This window comes from Lytechinus variegatus, chromosome 1, assembly GCF_018143015.1.
Source record: "Lytechinus variegatus isolate NC3 chromosome 1, Lvar_3.0, whole genome shotgun sequence".
Classification (NCBI taxonomy): Eukaryota; Metazoa; Echinodermata; class Echinoidea; order Temnopleuroida; family Toxopneustidae; genus Lytechinus; species Lytechinus variegatus.
In genome coordinates, this window is record NC_054740.1 from 51,856,871 (window position 1) to 51,877,513 (window position 20,643).

The 20,643-nt window shown below is 36.6% G+C and overlaps 1 protein-coding gene across 1 annotated transcript in view; it reads left to right on the forward strand.

Moving 5' to 3' along the window:
- LOC121416190 (FAS-associated factor 2-like) overlaps window positions 1-20,643 on the forward strand; it is a 42,043-nt gene that overhangs the window by 13,306 nt on the left and 8,094 nt on the right. Inside the window, 4 exon segments of the mRNA XM_041609685.1 lie at window positions 10,431-10,499; window positions 15,371-15,492; window positions 16,558-16,801; window positions 19,713-19,798. Of these exon segments, the coding sequence (XP_041465619.1) occupies window positions 10,431-10,499; window positions 15,371-15,492; window positions 16,558-16,801; window positions 19,713-19,798 (521 nt within the window).

Sequence of the window (20,643 nt, forward strand, 5' to 3'; positions counted from 1 at the left end):
CCAATGATATGCCTTCCCAAAGTATTTACTTCCTCAAGAGTGGTTTAAGAAGTCATTTATAAACATGAAAGAAAGAAGCTGTCTATTTATTTTTGGCTATAAAAGACACAGCTTCGAAAGAAACCAAATATCAACATACAAATGCACATGTGGGACTGTGATGTACTCACCTATGTGTTTTATGTGTATTAATGCATTTGGAAATCAGTCTTTTTAGGTCAAAAGAGAGGTCATAAATTTTCTTTTTAATGCTTGCAAATAATCAGGTTTTAGTATATAGACTGTAGAAGGGCATTTCATTGGTGTAAAATGTGACTTTCATGTAGATTTTCAAAGTTCTGTTGAAGATTTCTTAGCAGTAACATTTCATATCGCAGCTCCCCGAGTCAGAATAGTCTGCTAGCGCACAGCTAGCTGCATTGGTTTCATGCATGCAAAGCTCACGCCAGAATAATAGTTACTGTATGCTATAATGGTAGACCTACATACTGTCATGACTATGCAATCTTTGTGTGTAGATTAACAAAGAAGTGTGCATGATGAATTGGCTTGCAATTCGAACTGTAGAAAGTTGATAAATGCGTGCAAAATTGGGAGAAAAATTGTGCTACTTTGAAAATGATTGGTTGCCCGATTCGGGCCACCAAAACTTAAAATTTTTCAATAATGGTTGCCCGAGGTGAATTTCTAGTGGCCCCAGGCCACCGCTAATGTCGAGCCTTGCCTATAAAACGTTAGTTCACTAGATGTATATGTTGTCTGTACTTATGGGTCTCCAAGCTCTTCAGTCTATGTATTGATGAGTGGAGCCAACGTAGTTCAGCAGAACAACCAAAATACAGAGACTGAAACCAGAGCTACCAAGTCTCAGAGATTATGAGGGGGAATAACAAGAGTCCAAAAAGCTAGCAAGTCTCACGCATAATGCGTGAGACTCAAGCATTTTGGACTCTTGTTCATCCCCCTCAAATCTCTGTCTCTTGCAACTATCACAGCCTATCCCCATATACATTACACAATGTCTGTGATCTCACTCAGATTCACAGAAAATCTCACGCATAGCTGGTTTTTGAACTTGGCATCTCTGTGAAGCTTTTGGTCTAGGCTGGGCTGGGGTACCGTAGACCAAAAGCTTCGGTCTCTGTCATGTACAGTAGGTTGTTCAGCTGAACTCAGTTGGCTTCACTCACCAAATACAAAGACCGAAGTTTTAGCGCGATCTGTACAGGGGACTCAATGGCCATATGTTTATGTATTATAAGTTCGGAAAAACAGGAAGTGAAGTTGCGAAACAGCCGAGGTAAGTCACTGTTTTCGTTCCTTTCAACTTGATTTTTCCCTGTTTTTTGGCTATTGATTCCAAGAGCCACGATGGGGGAATTTTGCATTGTAAGTCCCCTAATGATGGCTGCACGATAGCGAGCCGTCTGTGTACGAGGAGAAATTAAAAAAAAAAAATGTTTAAAAACTTCTTGAAACAGACGGCTGCCAGCTGACTAGGCTGGGGTAGCCTAGACCAAAAGCTTTGGTCTCTGTTATGTTAGTTGTTCAGCTGAACTCCGTTAGATTCACTCACCAAATACAGAGACTGAAGTTCTAGCGCGATCTGTACAGGGGACTCAAAGGCCATATGTTTGTGTACCATAAGTTTGGAAAAACACGAAGTGAATTTGCGCGACAGCCGAGGTAAGTCACTGTTTTTGTTCCTTTTAACTTGATTTTTCCCTGTTTTTTGGCTATTAATGCCAAGAGGGAATATTAATTGGCATTTTGGTCGCCTTAATTTTCAAAATTTTCATTTATTAAAAACAAAAATTGAAGAGCCCCGACGGGAAGATTTTGCATTGCAAGTCCCCTAATAGGGGCTGCACGATAGCGAGTCGTCTGTGTACGAGGACTGGAGAAATACAACAAAATGTTAAAAAACTCCTCGAAACAGACGGCTGCCAGCTGTCTAGGGTAGCCAGGCGGCTTCTAACTTGTTAGAGAGTAAAAATCATTTACTAACGTAGGCTTTCTCTCAATGAAGCCAGGTTTTCCTTCTCATTCACCTACAACATGAAGGACGCCCAGGGTGACCAGACGTCCCGTATTTCCCGGGATTGTCCTGTATTTTGCTCCTTTGTCCCGGTGTCCCGACAAACCCTTCCCGGGACGCCTATTTGTCCTGTATTTCAGAATATTGAACAAAATATAGTTAATACATTTAAAAGTGACAAATTTTATTAAATAACCAACAGATGACGAAGCAGAGACAATAATTAAATCGATAACTGTAAACTTTTAAGAGTTCTGCAGTGATTTTTGTCTCACCTGCGAAGCAAAGTGAGACTATAGGCGCCGCTTTTCCGACGGCGGCGGCGGCGGCGGCGTCAACATCAAATCTTAACCTGAGGTTAAGTTTTTGAAATGACGTCATAACTTAGAACGTATATGGACCTAGTTAATAAAACTTGGCCATAAGGTTAATCAAGTATTACTGAACATCCTATTAGAGTTTCATGTCACATGACCAAGGTCAAAGGTCATTTAGGGTCAATGAACTTAGACCATGTTGGAGGATTCAACATCGAAATCTTAACCTGAGGTTAAGTTTTTGAAATGTCATCATAACTTAGAAAATATATGGACCTAGTTCATGAAACTTGGACACAAGGTTAATCAAGTATCACTGAACATCCTGCATGAGTTTCACGTCACATGACCAAGGTCAAAGGTCATTTAGGGTCAATGAACTTGGGCCGAATTGGGGATATCTGTTGAATTCCCATCATAACTTTAAAAGTTTATGGATCTGATTCATGAAACTTAGACATAATAGTAATCAAGCATTACTGAAAATTTTGTACAAGTTTCAGGTCTCATGATTAAGGTCAAAGGTCATTTAGGGTCAATGAACTTTGGCCGAATCTGGGGTATCTGTTGAATTACCATCATAACTTTAAAAGTTTATTGGTCTAGTTCGTTAAACTTGGACATTAGAGTAATCAAGTATCACTGAACATCCTGTGCGCGTTTCAGGTCACATGACCAAGGTCAAAGGTCAATGAACTTTGGCCGAATTGGGTGTATCTGTTGAATTACCATCATAACTTTGAAAGTTTATGGATCTGATTCATGAAACTTGTACATAAGAGTAATCAAGTATCACTGAACATCCTGTTCGAGTTTCAGATCACATGATCAAGGTCAAAGGTCATTTAGGGTCAATGAACTTGGGCCGAATTGGGGATATCTGTTGAATTCCCATCATAACTTTGAAAGTTTATGGATCTGATTCATGAAACTTGGACATAATAGTAATCAAGCATCACTGAACATCCTGTTCGAGTTTCAGATCACATGATCAAGGTCAAAGGTCATTTAGGGTCAATGAACTTTGGCCGAATCTGGGGTATCTGTTGAATTACCATCATAACTTTGAAAGTTTATTGGTCTAGTTCATTAAACTTGGACATTAGAGTAATCAAGTATCACTGAACATCCTGTGCGCATTTCAGGTCACATGACCAAGGTCAAAGGTCAATGAACTTTGGCCGAATTGGGTGTATCTGTTGAATTACCATCATAACTTTGAAAGTTTATGGATCTGATTCATGAAACTTGTACATAAGAGTAATCAAGTATCACTGAACATCCTGTTCGAGTTTCAGATCACATGATCAAGGTCAAAGGTCATTTAGGGTCAATGAACTTTGGCCGAATCGGGGAAATCTGTTGAATTACCATCATAACTTTGAAAGTTTATTGGTCTAGTTCGTTAAACTTGGACATTAGAGTAATCAAGTATCACTGAACATCCTGTGCGCATTTCAGGTCACATGACCAAGGTCAAAGGTCAATGAACTTTGGCCATATTGGGTGTATCTGTTGAATAACCATCATATCTCTGTAAGTTTATTGGTCTAGTTCATAAAAAGTGGACATAAGAGTAACCATGTATCACTGAACATCTTGTGCGAGTTAGAGTAGTTTTCAAAGTCAGCACTGCTGCTATATTGAACTGCGTGATGCAGGTGAGACGGCCAGAGGCATTCCACTTGTTTATTTTTCTTGCTAAGCCAATATTGCAAACGAACTGGCCTCCTGCCTGTGTATATACAAGGCAAGTAGGATCGAAGCAAATTCTCAATGGTGCAAACAATCTCACATGATAAACCGTTTTTCCACCAAAATAATCACAAAATCGGCAGGAAATTCCTATAATTATATTTTGTATTCTCAGAGTTAATGATTTGGAGATGTAATCAGAGGAACAAGTTATTGACTTTTCATAGATCTAGTTGTTTTAGCTTTCGTTTTGAGTCTTGGTGTGTACGATGCTGCGATGTTATATCTAATTTCTAAGTTTGACAATATGTTTCACTTTGAAATTTATTCATTTCTAAAACATTTTACGTTTTGAAATTTTTTGAAATACATTGAAGAAACACCAAATAACATTATGAATTTTATTAGAGGATTGGATTTTTGTTTGCTTGAAGTTTGATCTTTTTCATTTTTCTTGCTTTTCTACCCTATCCTTCCTGCTTGCCCTTTTTTGTTCCATCTATCTTTATTTCCTATCTTTCTTTCCTGAACATTTTTTTCCGCTGTTCATTTTTCTTTTTTACTTCTTTCTCTTACTTCCCTTCTTTATCAAATTTCCTTTTTTATTTCCTTCATTCTTGTTTTCTTTCAAATCACCTTGGCTTCCTTCTCTCTTCCTCTCCTGTTTCTTTTCGTTTTTTCTTTTCTTCCATTATTTTCTCTTAATTTGTTCTCTCCTCCCTTCATTCTTCCCTCACTCACTCTCTTTCTTCCTTTCTTTATTTTATTTTTTCCTTCTAATTCTTTTCCCTTATTTTTTCTTTCCCTTCATCCCTTCCTCCCTCCCTGTTTTCTTCTTTCTTTCAAAGAATGAAGGAAACATATTTCTTTCCTTTCCCCCTCTTTTTTTCTCACTTTTTTATTTAATTCTCTCCTTTATTTTGTCTTTCACACATTTATTCATCTTCCCTTCTTTTCTTTTCTTTCTTTCTTTCTCTTTCTTTCTTTTATTCTTTTATTCTTTCTTTCTTTCTTTGTTCATTTCAAAGAATGACGGAAAACTTTTTTTATCCCTTTTATTCTTTCTTTCATCCTTCTTCTTTTCTAACTTTCTGTTATTTTTTTTCTTTTTCTTTCATTTTCTTTTCTTCTCAATTCATCTCTTTTCTTTCTCTTCTTTATTCTTTCATTCACCCTCCCTTTCAATTCTCTATATTTTTTCACAAGTTTAACACTGTTTATGGGATTCTTTGTTGATCTTTGTTTGTCAATTGTCCTGTATTTCATTTTGTGAAATCTGGTCACCCTGAGGATGCCAAAACCTGAAACTTTCACCCCTGAGATTTCTACTTTCCTTTTTAAAGATCTAGCCCCAAATCATGTACATGGGATAAAACTTCATTTCTTACATTTCTATGCTCTCGTTATTTTTGAACAAGAATTCATCAAAAAAATGAGAAAAATATTGTGAAAAGATGGAAGAGACTTGCCCGATGTTTACGCCGCCATCTTGTTTCCTAGTGTTCTTTGCTAAAGTGATATCGAGACAAAACAAGATTGCCAATTTGTCTTGATAGAGGTTATCGAGACTATACCAGAATTGCATCATGAGCCGAGTTTCATCCATACGGGTGGATAAACCTCTGTGGTTTCGTGAGAGTTTTTTTCTTTTTCGATTTGTCACTGTTGAACATAGCAGTGACCCAGAGGATCAATCTCCATCACGCATGAATTTTGGTAAGTTTTTATTCATTTTTTTGATGTTGTGAGGTCAATTAGAATGACCTTCTTATGAAAAGATGTTGGCTGAGTATCACATTTATAAAATTGCACAAGTTCGCGGGAATTAGCAATGTATATTTCCACAATTGGAAAGCATACAGTCGAGAACGAGGTTATATTATAACCTCGTTCGTAGGATGAGTGTCTACTACTAGCATTTTAACTGTGTTAGATACATTACTTGTTATCATGGTTATTGCTAGATTTAATGACTAACACTAGTTTAAAATGGTTTGTTTTTCCATTTTACTGTGTTTCCATATTTCAATTAAAAAGAAAGTTCTTTCTTTTTGCCTTTTTTTTGCTTTTTTTTTGCTTTCATGAAACATAAAATTTAAGCTTGTTTTTGTTTCCTTTAGTTTGTCTATTTTGAAATCAGAAAAAGGAATTAATTGATCATACCACTGCCATATGGTACGATTATTAGATAATTATTTTTGCATTGACAAAACAGAATAATGAAATCGTGTGCCTGTGGTACCAACATTGCATAGGGCAGCTATAAATTATCATGGTGTCCAAAAAGCAGAAATAGGAAGAGAAAATGGAGAACAGGAAGGAGATAAGAAGAAAAAGAACAAAGAAGGAAAGAAGAAAAAGAAGAAGAATGAAGAAAAAAAGGAACACAAACACAAGGAAAGGATATTGACAAGTAAACAAAGAGGTCCCTATGCCTATACTAATGAGCAAATTAGGCCAGATTAATCCAGGCTGAATCCCTGCAAAATCTTGTTATTCATTAGATTTTCTTTCTCTAAAAATTTACCTACTTATTCCTCAAGTCAAATTAAATATCTCTTCACAATTGGACGAAGTAAATTTTTTTTTATCATACCATTGGTCATTTCATTTTGTATGAAATATTTTGATAAATAGAGTTAATGTCAGGCCTGAAAATTTGCATCAACACTGAATTTTCTCCCTCTGTTTTCATTTGCACATTGTTCAAAAGCTTTCTATTTTGAGCCTCGAAGATATCTGTATCACCTTTAGCTTAATTTCTGTACTTTCTCAGAATGTCACTCTTAATATGCTGCACCTTTTAATTGGGTCAAGATCACTCTTCCCACCAAGGAACAAGACAAGATTTCAAAAACTTTGGAGTAGCATAAAATCTAGAGTTCTGATTGGCTGGATAAGGCTTCAAAACAACAAGCGCGGGAAATTTTAGGAGATTACCACATGGGAAGTGTGACCTTGCTGTAAACCCAGCACTGGAACCGTTGAGTGTGTGGTCTCTTTGACCAATCAGAGTGCATTATTCTTGTTTTCAAGCTGCCTAATGTACTTTGCCAATGAAAAGTGTGATCCTGACCCGATTAAACCTATTCTTATTTTGAAACCTATACCATTTTAAAGCATAGATATTCAGTGTGATATAATAACGACTTTTGTCAGGCGAAAATAATGATTTTTAGCATATTTTAGATTTAAAGTTTCACCTACATTACAAAATCTTTGAATAAATTCAAACACATGACTCAAAGGAATGATTCTTTTTCTTAATACAATGATCCCAAAATAATAAAATTTGATGTATATTTAGAGCAGCAATGACCGAATGAAAAGAGGTGTTTGGTCCGCATCAAGCTCATTAAATATTCAAAACTGCTCTACTCTAGTCATGAATATCACTTGGATGAAAGAAGTCACTTTTTTGGGACCTGCCTACTGACTGGAGTGCACTACCTCTTGCACAACAAGGACGATTGGGGGTGGGGTTGATCAGCAATACTCACTGCATTCTCTATCAGCTATAAATGTGAGTTCAGAGCGGGAGTGGAATTTTCGATAACCCTCCTCCCACACACACAACTAAACCTGTCCTTGTCGTACCCTCTTTTCAAATTTTTCAACTGAATTGATTACTTTAAAAACCCTCCCCTTTCCTCATTGTTCCTTCTCATTTTTCTGCTCACATTCGTGTTCTCTTTACCTGTAGTTCTTCTTCTTTGTTCTTCTTTTTCTTCTTCCATCTGCTTCTCTGTTTTCTTTGTTCTTCTCATTCTTTTTCTTTGTTTTTCTTCTTTTTCCTATTCTTCCTGTTCATCCTTTTCTCTTATTCTGTTTTTGGTCAGTTGTAATTATGGCTGCCCTATGCAATGTCCGCGCACACGCATGTGGTTTCATTATTCTGTTTTGCCAAAGCAAAAAAAATTATCTGAATGTACTATGACAGCAATAAGATCAGATAATTTTTTTTCTTTTGATTTCAAAACAGAAAAAGGAAACAAGAAGATGAGTTCAGTTCTCTGTTCATCAAAGTGAAAACTAAACCGACAGAAAATGGAAGTAAGAATTTTAATGCAATTTTCTGTTTTGTCGAAAGAAAAACTAAAATGTAAAATACGAAAAACAGATCAATGGAAAAATTTGAACATTCTTACATTTCTGATAGGAAATTATTGATTGACAACCGTTTTTCTAAATCTCAAAAATAGAATCAGTTTTCACTCAATATTTCTTTTTTGATTTTACCATTTGACAATTCCACAGAATATGTACGTCCGGCCCCCTTTATGTGGGACCTTCATGAAATTTTCTGTCTCTGATTTCTTGCTCTTTTGACAGTCTGTTATGTTGACCATAACTTGGTCAGCTTATGAAATGAAGTAAGACTTGAGAAAAATGGGGGTCGGACGTACAAAATAGTTGATGAATTTGCCCCATTTTGAAATCATCCAAACAAATTATCAAATGGTACCTTGACTCCCTAGGCTAGGGTCTAGGGCTGGCTAAAGCCAATCTGGATGAGTGTCTTCCATGTTGGAAATTATCTCCAATATCAGAGACTAATCATTTTGATTTTGGTATTCAATGTTAGAGACAGTCTCCAAGTTTTGGAGACCAATTAATTTTCTTTGTTTAAATTTGCTGCTAAAGTTCTAAAGTGCAGTGCTATGCTTTTGCTAGTGCTAAACTTATTTTAGTCTTTAGAACATAGACAAGAATCAAGATTGGAAAATTGGCTGTTCTGTTTTTTTTTGTTCGAACATTTTCTCTTTTTTTCGCAGTCCTCCTGGCAAGAGTTCCATATTGACCATATGCACCCCTAGCCTAGAGGAAATGGTATTTTTATCATAAGATTCTCTTTGTTGTGTCATCACGGAGCCTTGACACGGGGTCTATGGACCTGTGTGTTTTATGTGGTTAACAATTATGAATTTCCCAAGGAAATCCACATACCACATTCATTTTGAAAAAAAAGGCGATTAATCCTGTTTTTGTCTCACCTGTGAAGCAGAGTGAGACTATAGGCACCGCTTTTCCGATGGCGGCAGCGTCAACACCAAATCTTAACCAATGGTTAAGTTTTTTAAATGACAGCATAAGAAAGTATATGGACCTAGTTCATGAAAATTGGCCATAAGGGTAATCAAGTATTACTGAACATCCTGCCTGAGTTTTGAGTCATGTGACCAAGGTCAAAGGTCATTTTAGGGTCAATGAACTTAGACCATGTTGGGAGAATCAATATCAAAATCTTAACCTAAGGTTAAGTTTTTGAACTGTCATCAGAACTTAGAAAATATGTGGATCTAGTTCATGAAACATGGACATAAGGTTAATCAAGTATTGCTGAACATCCTGCCTGAGTATTGACCAAGTTCAAAGGTCATTTAGTGCCAATGAAATTTGGCCAAATTGGGGGTATTTGTTGAATTACCGTCAGAACTTTAAAAGTTTATGGATCTGATTAATGAACCTTGGACATAAGAGTAATAAACTTTATCACTGCACATCCTGTGCGAGTTTCAGGTCACATGAGCAAGGTCAAAGGTCATTTGAGGTCAATGAGCTTTGGCCAAGTTGTGGGTATTTGTTGAATTACCATCATAACTTTGAATGTTTATTGGTCTGGTTCATACAACTTGGATATAAACTGAGTAATCACTGAAAAGTATCACTGAACATCCTGTGAGAGTTTGGCCAAGTTGGGGATATTTGTTGAATAACCATAGCTTTGAAAGTTTAATTATCTGATTCATAAATATTGGACTTTCGAGTAATCAAGTATCTCTGAACATCCTGTGCAAGTTTCAGGTCACATGACCAAGTTCAAAGGTCATTTAAGGTCAATGAACTTTGGCCATGTTGGGGGTATTTGTTGAATTACCTTCATTACTCTGTAAGTGTATTGGTCTAGTTCATAAAAATTGGACAAAAGAGTATTTAAGTATCCCTGACAAGTCTTAGGTTGCATGATCAAGGTCAAATGTCATTTATTGTCTATGAACGTAGTATTTAACATTATATTAATGTTTTTGTGAATAATTATTTGATAGTAGTTTTCAAAGTCAGCACTGCTGCTATATTGAATCGCCTGAGGCAGATGAGACTGCCAGAAGCGCTCCATTTGTTTCACCTTTATAGTACTCCTAAGGCATATACAGGATTTAAGAAGTACATGTACATGTAGTTTTTTACAAATGAGTAACAGGTTTCTTAGCAGACCAATCACTTGGTTGCAATCATGGATTTTACCCCTGGAAGATTTTTTTAAACAGAAAACACTCTATTGTGTGCGCAGTGCAAGAGTTAATGTATCACATGCATTGCAAGTCGATGTTATTATTATGTCTATTATAATATGATCTGGTTCATTCTTTTGACTGCAGGATCTCACTGGGATTGAGGATATGGTGAGATGTCGCAACATTTTGGATCAGCATGACTGGAATATTGAGGTGAGATGCTGAGATCTCTGCTTGTCAAAGAAATACTTCATGGCCCCTTAACACAAAAGTTTAGCGAATGATTATGAGCTTGATATTTTCACGATTGATTTTACACTGTGGTCAATGTGGTCAATTGTATTGCAAGCTTTTATTCTATTCTATGATCAATCGTTAAGCTTTGTGTTACTGGCCCTGGTCGAATGTCCACTAGTTGGAACCGGCCATTTGTACAGTTAAACTGTGTGAGTATCTACCTGTCTATAGCAGCCAACTGCCTGTAGTGACCACTAAATCTGATTCCCGTGGAGGCAGATTATGTGTATAAAAAACCTGTCAATTATGGTTGCAAAGGACTCGGAAACTTTCCAGAAATTTCGGAAAGTTGGGAATTTTCAGCTGCCCGGAATATGACAATTTTCAGGAATTTTCATTTTTTTTCACAAAAACTCAAGTGGTGCTTTTAAATACAAACTTATAAAGTGATACAGATATCTTCAAATATACTTTTAATTTGTATAAAACTGTTCTTCATTCTTTGAATTGCCTAGGGTATAAAATTTTCATCAAAGTGTATACATGTATACATGCATTATACATAAATGTACATTACAGTATTGTGTAACATGATGGAGCATGATGTGCAAAATGATGCTTTATCAATTCAACATGAAAAAATAAAACATCGCATTACACTATTTTCCATTTTACTGCAAATGTCGAGACTTGGAATGGTTAGAACCAAGCTTCCATTTATGTTCTAGCCTGTTAATATAACATTGTTAATATAACAATATTAATATATAACAATGTGTTTTGAAAAATTCCTGAAAATTCACAAAAGTCCCACAAAAATCCTGTTTATCTACGGTGAAAATTCCCAGGAATTTTATAACCCTACTGTCAATATCAGCCATGTGTCTAAGAAAGCCATACTTGTTTGTGTTTCCCTTTGATGGTCCGGGCAGCTGAAAATTCCCAAAACTTTCCAAAATTTCTGGAAAGTTTCCAAGGCCTTTGCAACCATAATTGACAGGTTTTTTATACACATAATCTGCCTCCACAGGAATCAGATTTAGTGGTCACTACAGGCAGTTGGCTGCTATAGACAGGTAGATACTAACACAGTATCTACGGTGAAGTCTTTCTGCAACAGACCCCTAATGTTAAAGCTTTTGATGAGAGCAATACAGTCATACCCAAACAAACTTCAAAAGTAATGTTGTATCCCCTCTTAATTAGCAACATGTGATCAGGGGGGTGTTTCACAAAGATTTAAGTATGACTTAGGTCGCACTTAAATGTAGACGCGTACATGATATGCAACGCGCAATCTTATTGATCAATACGCAGTAGTGCGCTTCCTCTTGGCATGATCTGACCAATGCTGTCGTGCCTTTTATACTGCGCGCAACTAGACATTTAAGTGCGACTCTAAGTCATACTTAAATCTTTGTGAAACACCCCCCAGGAGGAGCACACTAATGGACTACACCCACCATTCATCATGCTATTATTAACTTTCATTGATAATTCATAATGATGACATGTAGTTTAGAGAAGTTGTAACTAATTAATAGGTTGAAATGTAATTAAGCTATATTATCAATAAAGGACAAGTCCACCCCACAAAAAGTTGATTTGAATAAAAAGAGAAAAACCCAACAAGCATTTATAACACTGAAAATTTCATCAAAATCATCCACTCACTATTTCTTTTCTATTTTATTACATGATATGAAATATTCTTATTTTCTCTTCATTATCCAGGGAAACAACGATTAGATCCTCCCTGAATATGTGGAATTAGCATTGTTGAATACTACATGTATATGGTTCAGTCAAGTTGGTCCTTATTGTCAAATATGTAAAAAAAATGAAACATTGAATATAATTCAAACAATAAAAACAAAAGGTATAATGAGTGATGGACATCATCGACTGACCCATTTGCATGTCACTGAGTTGTGCATATCACTGTTTTGTGGAAAAATTAGCGAAACTTCCAAATGCCATAGATTTTTTTATTTTCCTGTAAATCCGATTTTGATGAAATTTTCAGCATTAAGTTTGTTTGATTTTTATCTATTTATTCAAATCAAAATTTTTCTAGCCTGGACTTGACCTTTAATTTTTGCTATTCAATCTTATTAAAGAGCAGTATTGCATGTAAGCACTTGCCTGCAGGGCCAAATAATGAACAATGTGCGAGAAGAGCCACTGGATATACCGCACCGAGGTCTGCAGGACCAAGTGCGGTATATCAATTTTGCGATCCGAGCACAGAGTTTATTATTTAGGTCCTCTATGCACAAGAATGCATGCATTGTTTTATAAAACCCCCCATGTTACTGAGTTGCCCCAAATGCTATATTTTATCTAAATTCTAGATAATTCCAGACATCGCACTATCCTGCACTCTGACATCAAAGTGCAGGATAGTAATTTTGGTATGACGTCAGAGTGCAGGACAGTGCGTTTTGGATGCAATAGCGCAATTCGCTGAATATCATGTGATCCGATTTGGACCAATCAGAATACAGAACATTCTTGGGAGTTGTATAAACCCGGCTGTATGATCGCGCATGCAAAATGTCCTTTCCTAATGAGCAATGTGCATTACATGTCAGTCAGGAAGATGTTAAATACATGTACATAATTTAGAAAGGATTCATTAATTATTACTCTTAAAAAAGTATGAATTAACAAACAATATTAACAGTACATGTATGTTACAGTATGGCAAGTTTGAAGAGAGAAAAGACAAAGCAGATCTTAGGTCTTTCAATCGCACTTGAAACTATAGGGCTTCTAATAATGAGAGGTTTCATTCAGCAGTGATATGCTCATAACATGGAAGCCCCCAAATGAATATTTTCCAATAATAAAAGCAACAATACATTTTATAAACTTGATCAAAACAATGGAGGTACATGTAGCTACTCAGAAAGCACAGCTTGTGATGCACTGTGACAAAAACAATAGATATACATAGTACATGAAAGAAATATCTAAACAAAGTATAATACAAAACAAGGGGGAAAAATGATTCAAAATTTGTTATTATAGTTTTAAACCCTAAATTGGCAATTTTAGCTTATTAGCCAAAATTTTTTATCAAAATTCATCAAATCATATTTTGAAATTATGATATAATATCATACACATATAAAACATGTTTTATGATTTTTTTTACATATTGATAATTGGTAAACTGGAATCTATAGTTTGGCAAATATGTACATGTATTAGAGATGTAGTTTGTGGGTGATGTCACAATTTTGAACTAAAAACCCCATGAAAACGGTGATCTCCATCCAGAGGCTTTGAACGAGAAGAAGCCCAACTTTGAAGACATGGTACTTCATACCGGGAAATCAAATTTGGGGTACAAGACGATTCATTTTGATTATCCTTCATTTTGCAATGATATTATGTGGTATTAGATTTTGGGTTTTACCTTGAACTATATGTTACATTACATCAATATTGTTCAGAAATGCAGTGTTTACATGTAGCTCATAATGTAATGTAATAGACTCCTTTCACAAACCAAACAGTGACTTTCACTGAAGTATTTGTTCTGAGCCAATCAGTTTTGAGAATTTTTGTAGCTTGTAGCAACAGTCTGTGAAAATTAGTGACACTCGGCGGTGCTGCACCAGCCCGAGTTTGCTCAATCTCGAGATTTTAGCTCGATCTGCCCTCTTCGCGATCAATCTCGAGATTCTAGAAACCCCGTCTCCACCATTGCAAGAAGAGCGATTGACTGCTCAAGCGAGGCATCGATGCATTATGGTCTGACGCCGTGCATAAATAATCTCAAGAGTGTCTGCACCTGCAAATTAGGGGGATAATTCTTAAAAGCTCGCTTTTTTGCAAATAATCCCAAGTTGACTTGGGATTGCAATCTCAAAATGAATCCTACAAACTAGCGTGATAATTGCGTCTCCTTTACAAATAGTTTCAAGATTGTTCAGATCGAGATAGTTTTCCGGATCAGAAATAGCGTGCTAATTTGAAAACTCTGGCTTGTGCAGACGGCCCTTAAATGATTCATTAAATGCTTCCCAGTCTAATAGTATTCCTGTAACACCTTCCTTCCTGTTCCCCTTATTTGTTGTGGTTGGCATACATGGATGTCACACAAACTAATCAACCCTTCAGCATAATCCCCCTCCCCCAAATATAGAAAAGAGAAAAAAAAATTGTATTGGAGTAACAGGTCATTTTGGGGTCCCCCAATCTGCATCATATATGATACATGTACCACTTTTTACACACACCAAACTCTCGCATACATTTCACTGAAGACAAGATCATTTTTCAACTGGTAACCAATACACCCCAGCTTTAGATATCTTATTTACCGCCTCATATTTACAACAGACCAAGATATGAAACACCAACATTTTCAAGAGTAAATAGTGACACTGTATTTGTTTATTTTTTTTTTTTTTGCTTTTTGAAAAGACATATCACAGTGAATTTTCAATTTTTGACAATTTTTTGAGGATTGAGGGAAATCAATTTCCTGTCCACAGCAATTCTGTGTTTTCAATTTGATTGCAAAGTCAGCACAACATAAGATATTGATTTTTAGTTTTAGTTTTTGTTTTTGCATCCACCATAAATGATTTCATTCTACAACAAAGAACGTAACTCATAAAAATGAACATACAGTACGTGTACATGACATGACAGGAAAATTTGAAAATTATATATGATATTGATACTATCGAGAACAGTACAAAAGAAAAAGAAATGGATAGGGTCAGGGATATATTTAGGGTAGGGCGGGTTTCTCCTATACATCAGTTTGTTTTTGTCTAACTAGCAACCAAAGAACATCACTGGACACTTTCTGAATTGTTTTCTTGCAGACTGCTGTTCAAGACACATTGAATGTATCTGAAGGTCGACCAACGGTCTACAATAGGACCATACAGGCAAGCCAGCAAACGGTACGCACACCGGAGGTCAATATGAACCCATCAGATCAAAGGTAGGTTCAAAATGCGATCCCCCCCAAAAAAAATATATATATATATATTATTTGTTTTTCATTTATTTATTTTTTTCAAAATCAGGAAAACTTATGTTGAAAAGCTGATAAAATGATAGCTTGAACCTCACTGTCTGTGTACCCTCAATATCTTTGTCATTAAAATCACTGACTGTCTTAAAATATCTAACTATGAAAATATACACAAGTTTGATTGGCATGGAACAAACCAGTCAGTGAAAATCACAGATGCAGTACCCCTTGTCAAATGCTCACTTCACATTATCAAGTGACTATTTTCTTGGCTTTGGCCATGCCTGATCACAGGTGTTGATTATTGGGGGTGTAAATTACACTTGTTGATAAAGGTTATTAGAAATCTGCAGCGTCCAGCTCTTGTTCTTTCAGATGTTTCCAGGTTTTTACTCGAACAACGCACTCTCCTTTCATTGTAAAATATAGATCTTCACTACATGTAACTTTGCTGAAATTCCTTCTCTCTTTCTGTTTTTTCCTAAGCGCTTAGAGACACGTTGTGATAAGCTCTGTACAAATAATGTTAATCATTATTATTATTATTCACTATGACACCAACGTTTCATGACATATTGCAAAGTTTATTCCAGTTTAGCTTTTGGAGCTGCAAGAGGAATTATCTCATCAAGTATCAAGTCGTCTGTTATTTTCCAAAAATTCAGTGCCGCTGTTGTTTTTGTTTTGTATCACAACCATTATTGGGCCCATGTATTCAAATTATGCAAAATTCAAGCTGATATTTTGATATTAAAGAGATTCAAAATCTATATGATTTAAGAAGATTCTGAGAAGAATGAAAATTCCAAAACCATACATTTCATTTGTTATCTTGCACTTTGTGTTCAAATGCAATAGCCTTGTACTTTTGATAATCGAAGTGTCAAAATCAGTATCCAGCGAACATTCAATTAAAATAAAAATTCATGTAAAAAGTAGTATTTGGTTGCCAACTGTTGGTACACTGATTGAATGCACTGACTGTTAGAACATTACTGGAGGCCTAATTCACTCTTTGTTTTTTTATCACAGGATATTCACAGTTGCAAGGCCTTCTTCCTCCTGGTTCCAGTGGAGTTACATGATGATCCTCTTCCCCTTCCGCTTTTTCTATTCCACAATTTTCGATGTAGTTCGGTGGACACTGAGGTTGATTTGGCCCGACCCCAGGCGTATTGTTACGGATCCACGCGGAGACGTCTTATCGTTCATTGCGTCGTACGAGGAGAGATACGGAGCAGCTCATCCAGAATTCTACAGGGGAAGTTATAGTGAGGTGTGTAAACTGGGTTCCAAAGAAGCTGATCAAACTTTTACAAGGGCACTGCGCAAACTCCACTCAAAGTATTTTACACAGGCTAGCTTTAATAATCTATACTAAGAGACATGCCAACTGTTCCCCTTTTAGAATATTTGTTCCTCTTTTTCGCTATGAATACACCAATACTTTTTGTCTCGCCCACCAGAGGTGAAGGCGAGACTTAGGGATCCAAATGTCCGTTGTCTGTCATCCGTCCGTCGTCTGTCGGTCACAAACCTTATGACACATAACTCTGCAACGGTAAGTCACTTTTCAACCAAGCTTGGATGGTAGATGGAATGGGGGACCTGCATGTTATGCTGCAGTTGGAGGTCACACGGTTAGGTCAAAGGTCATTTTCAGGTCAATGTTAAAGTTTGCATAATGTAAGACTCTCTTCTGACACCTAACTCCGCAACCGTAAGTCACTTTTCAACCAAACTTGGATGGTAGATGTACTTAGGCGACGCTTATGTTTTGCTGCAGTTGGAGGTCACATGGTAAGGTCAAAGGTCATTTTCAGGTAAACATTAAAGTTTACATGCAAGATTCTCTTATGACACCTAACTCCGCAACCGCAAGTCACTTTTCACCAAAACTTGGATTGTCGATGTAGTTATGAGTCCTGCATGTCATGCTGTAGTTGGAGGTCACATGGTAAGGTCAAAGGTCTTTTTCAGGTCAACGTTAAAGTTTCCGTGCAAGACTCCCTTATGACACAACTCTGCAACCATAAATCACTTTTCAACCAAACTTGGATGGTAGATGTACTTTAGGGGACCTGCATGCTATTGTGTTGGGAGGTCACATGGTATGGTCAAAGTTCATTTTGAGGTCAACATAAAATTTTAGGTGCAAGACTCGTATGACGAGTGTTATTCCGTCCCAGTCATTTCACAATGAAGTTTCGATGCAATTCTGTTGCGTGCCCTCACAAATCACAATATTTTTGGTGATTTTCATAAGTGGGCGAGACACAAAATCGCTTTTGCCTTGTTTGTATAATTTATTCCTTTTTAAAATTTCTGATCATGGATTATGTATTATAAAATACACAGCGCGTGACACTAGCGCTGGTTCAACAGTCCCAGACCAGTAAAAATTACTGTCGGGCCAGTAACTTGTTGCATGAAAAGAACAAGTAAATCCTCGCCTACGAGCACACGTTTAAAAGGGAGAATTATCAAGTTTTCAAGTAGAGTCATGTCACATGTTTTATTACTGATCTCACTACAACAGGCTGGCGATTGTCATGTTCAGCCAAATTTTAAAAAATACACTTTTTTGTCAAAAGTACCTTTGAATACTTTTTTTGTTGTAGGTTTTCAGGTCTGTACTAAGCTCATGACAATAATTAAGAGATTGGTTCAACCACAGAGAGGCTGTAGCCCTACTCATAAATTGGTTTCTGAATCCAAAGTCACAAAATGGCAAAAAGAAAGGCAAATAAAAATGAGATAGGACTAAACAAACTTCCCAGTTTATTACAAATACATGTCTTTCATGGGCTGTTTAGTGATTGGCTTAATCATGAAGAAGCTTCTGGAAGTTAGCGTCAAAATTTTAAATGACTGGAACAGTCAATCACACAGCCACACACAGATCCCACGAGAGATGTCCTGGTTAGCGAGGTATAATCTGTGTTTATCTCTTACAGCCACACACAGATCCCCCGAGAGATGTCCCGGTTAGCGAGGTATAATCTGTGTTTATCTCACACAGATAACACTGTATTTTTGTGGGCACATCATGGTCTACTGGTTCTGACTCTCGCCTTTTAAATAGAGGGTCTTGGGTTTGAATCCTAGTCATTGCGTGTTTTCCTTCAGCAAGAAATTTATCCACACTGCTGACCCAGGTGAGGTGAATAGGTACCTGGCAAGATTAATTCCTTGCATGCACTGAGCGCTGGTGATAGTAGCCAGAACCTAAGCCCGGGTAATACTGAGCAAGTGCTTTGTATCCTTAGGCAAAAAGCGCTATATAAATCCAGCTATTATTAGTGCTGTATCATCACGGTTTTCAGATAAATGAAAACATTTCACTTTTGCCAAAGTTGCCGCCTATCATAAGTAGCCATTCTTTTATACATGCTGAAGGTATCAATCATTTTTATTTCTCAATTTAAAAAGTTTAAAGAGTATACTTTTGCTGTACATCGAAAGTACATGTGCCGATAGGACACATCAGCAATTAATTAGGCGACCTCTTTGGGCGATTCCCGATTTTCAAATTGACTTCGAAATCTCTGCTCATAGTACTTTTTGCGGAATTTAGATATTTATGTGTTGGTGGCGATCGCGAGCCAGTAAACAAATCAAGTGCGCGTAGTATGTATCCTAGTATATCACTTGTGAAATACAGTATGGAGGTGCTGTTTCACCCACGTCCATGCCACGACATACGATTGACGTGAGGGACCGATTCTTTGATGAGCTTATCGATGGTTAGCGGACGTAGTTTAAAAACTTTTCGTTAAGAAAGATCACTAGTAAAGACACAGCATCGGCAGTCTTGGAGTTGACTTATGATGACAATTAAGTCAGAAAAACTTGAAATATTACAAGTAGCTACACAAACAATGTGTAATCCCTGGCTGACAGTAAATCTCTGTTTACTGGAAACCATCAAATTAAAAACAGTTAATGGCATGGGCGGTCGTTTACCAGATGGATAAACATTTGACTCCAGCACTCTTTATTATTATATTTAGATTATACCCCGCTTACCGGGACATCCCTGAGGATCTTTTTGAGTTTCCAGTGCTCTTTTGAACGTTTCAGTCACAAAATCGCCGAGTCTTTATGTAATTTCTTCCCTGACCTGAAGTTGTATTTTTCTCAGACCTGTGCAAAGTTACCTGTATTTTCTTTATCATACCCTTCAGGCATTAAGTGACGCCAAGAGAGACCTCAAGTTTTTATTAGTATATCTCCATGGCAACGATCATCAAGACACTGATCAGTTTTGTAGGTGAGTACCATTGTCTTATAATGCTTCATTCTTTTTGATAAATGGAAAGATTTATGATCACTTGGGATCTACATTACAAGTGGTTGGTCTCCATCTCAGATAGTCTAACACCACATGGGCTAAATCCATTGGACCGTATTCTGAAGTCGGGTTTAACTTTATAGACCATGGTCTAATCCTGTGCTAAAATTATGAGGAGCTGATAATGTCAAAATTTTGATTACATTGTATGTTTACTGTTCTCTTTCCTAATACTTCAGTGGTGAAGACAAAAGACAACCATCTCACTCATCCTCCCCAGACATTATTTGAGAGTCAAATGAGCTAGTAAATTGAACCTCTATTGTTTGAGATTTACCTGTATATCGCAATGGTATATCCATAGTTAAACCACAACTTTAGACCAGAGTTTAAATTGAACCTGAAATCAGAAAACAGGCCATGTGGCGGCAAATTGCCAATTTGTCCACTGCCAACTGGTCCACTCACCACACGGTGTACTTTCATTTAGTCCAATGCCATTCCATCATCAACATTTCGGTCCATTAACCATTTTGTCTAATCATCACTTCGTCTGATCACCAGTTCGTCCATGACCATTTTATCTATAACCAGTTGGTCTGATACCCATTTTCTTTTCATTCATTTTGTAAAGTTACCACTCAAGTTTAATTAGACCAAATGGTATATGGATTAATTAGCTATTTAACCAACAAGTTATTAGACAAAATGACAGACTAAATTAAAGTAGACCATGAGGTAAGTGACAAACTGATGGTAGACCAAATTATAGTCGACGAGTTGGCAAATGGGAAATAAACCTTTTGGTCTACTATCACTTTGGT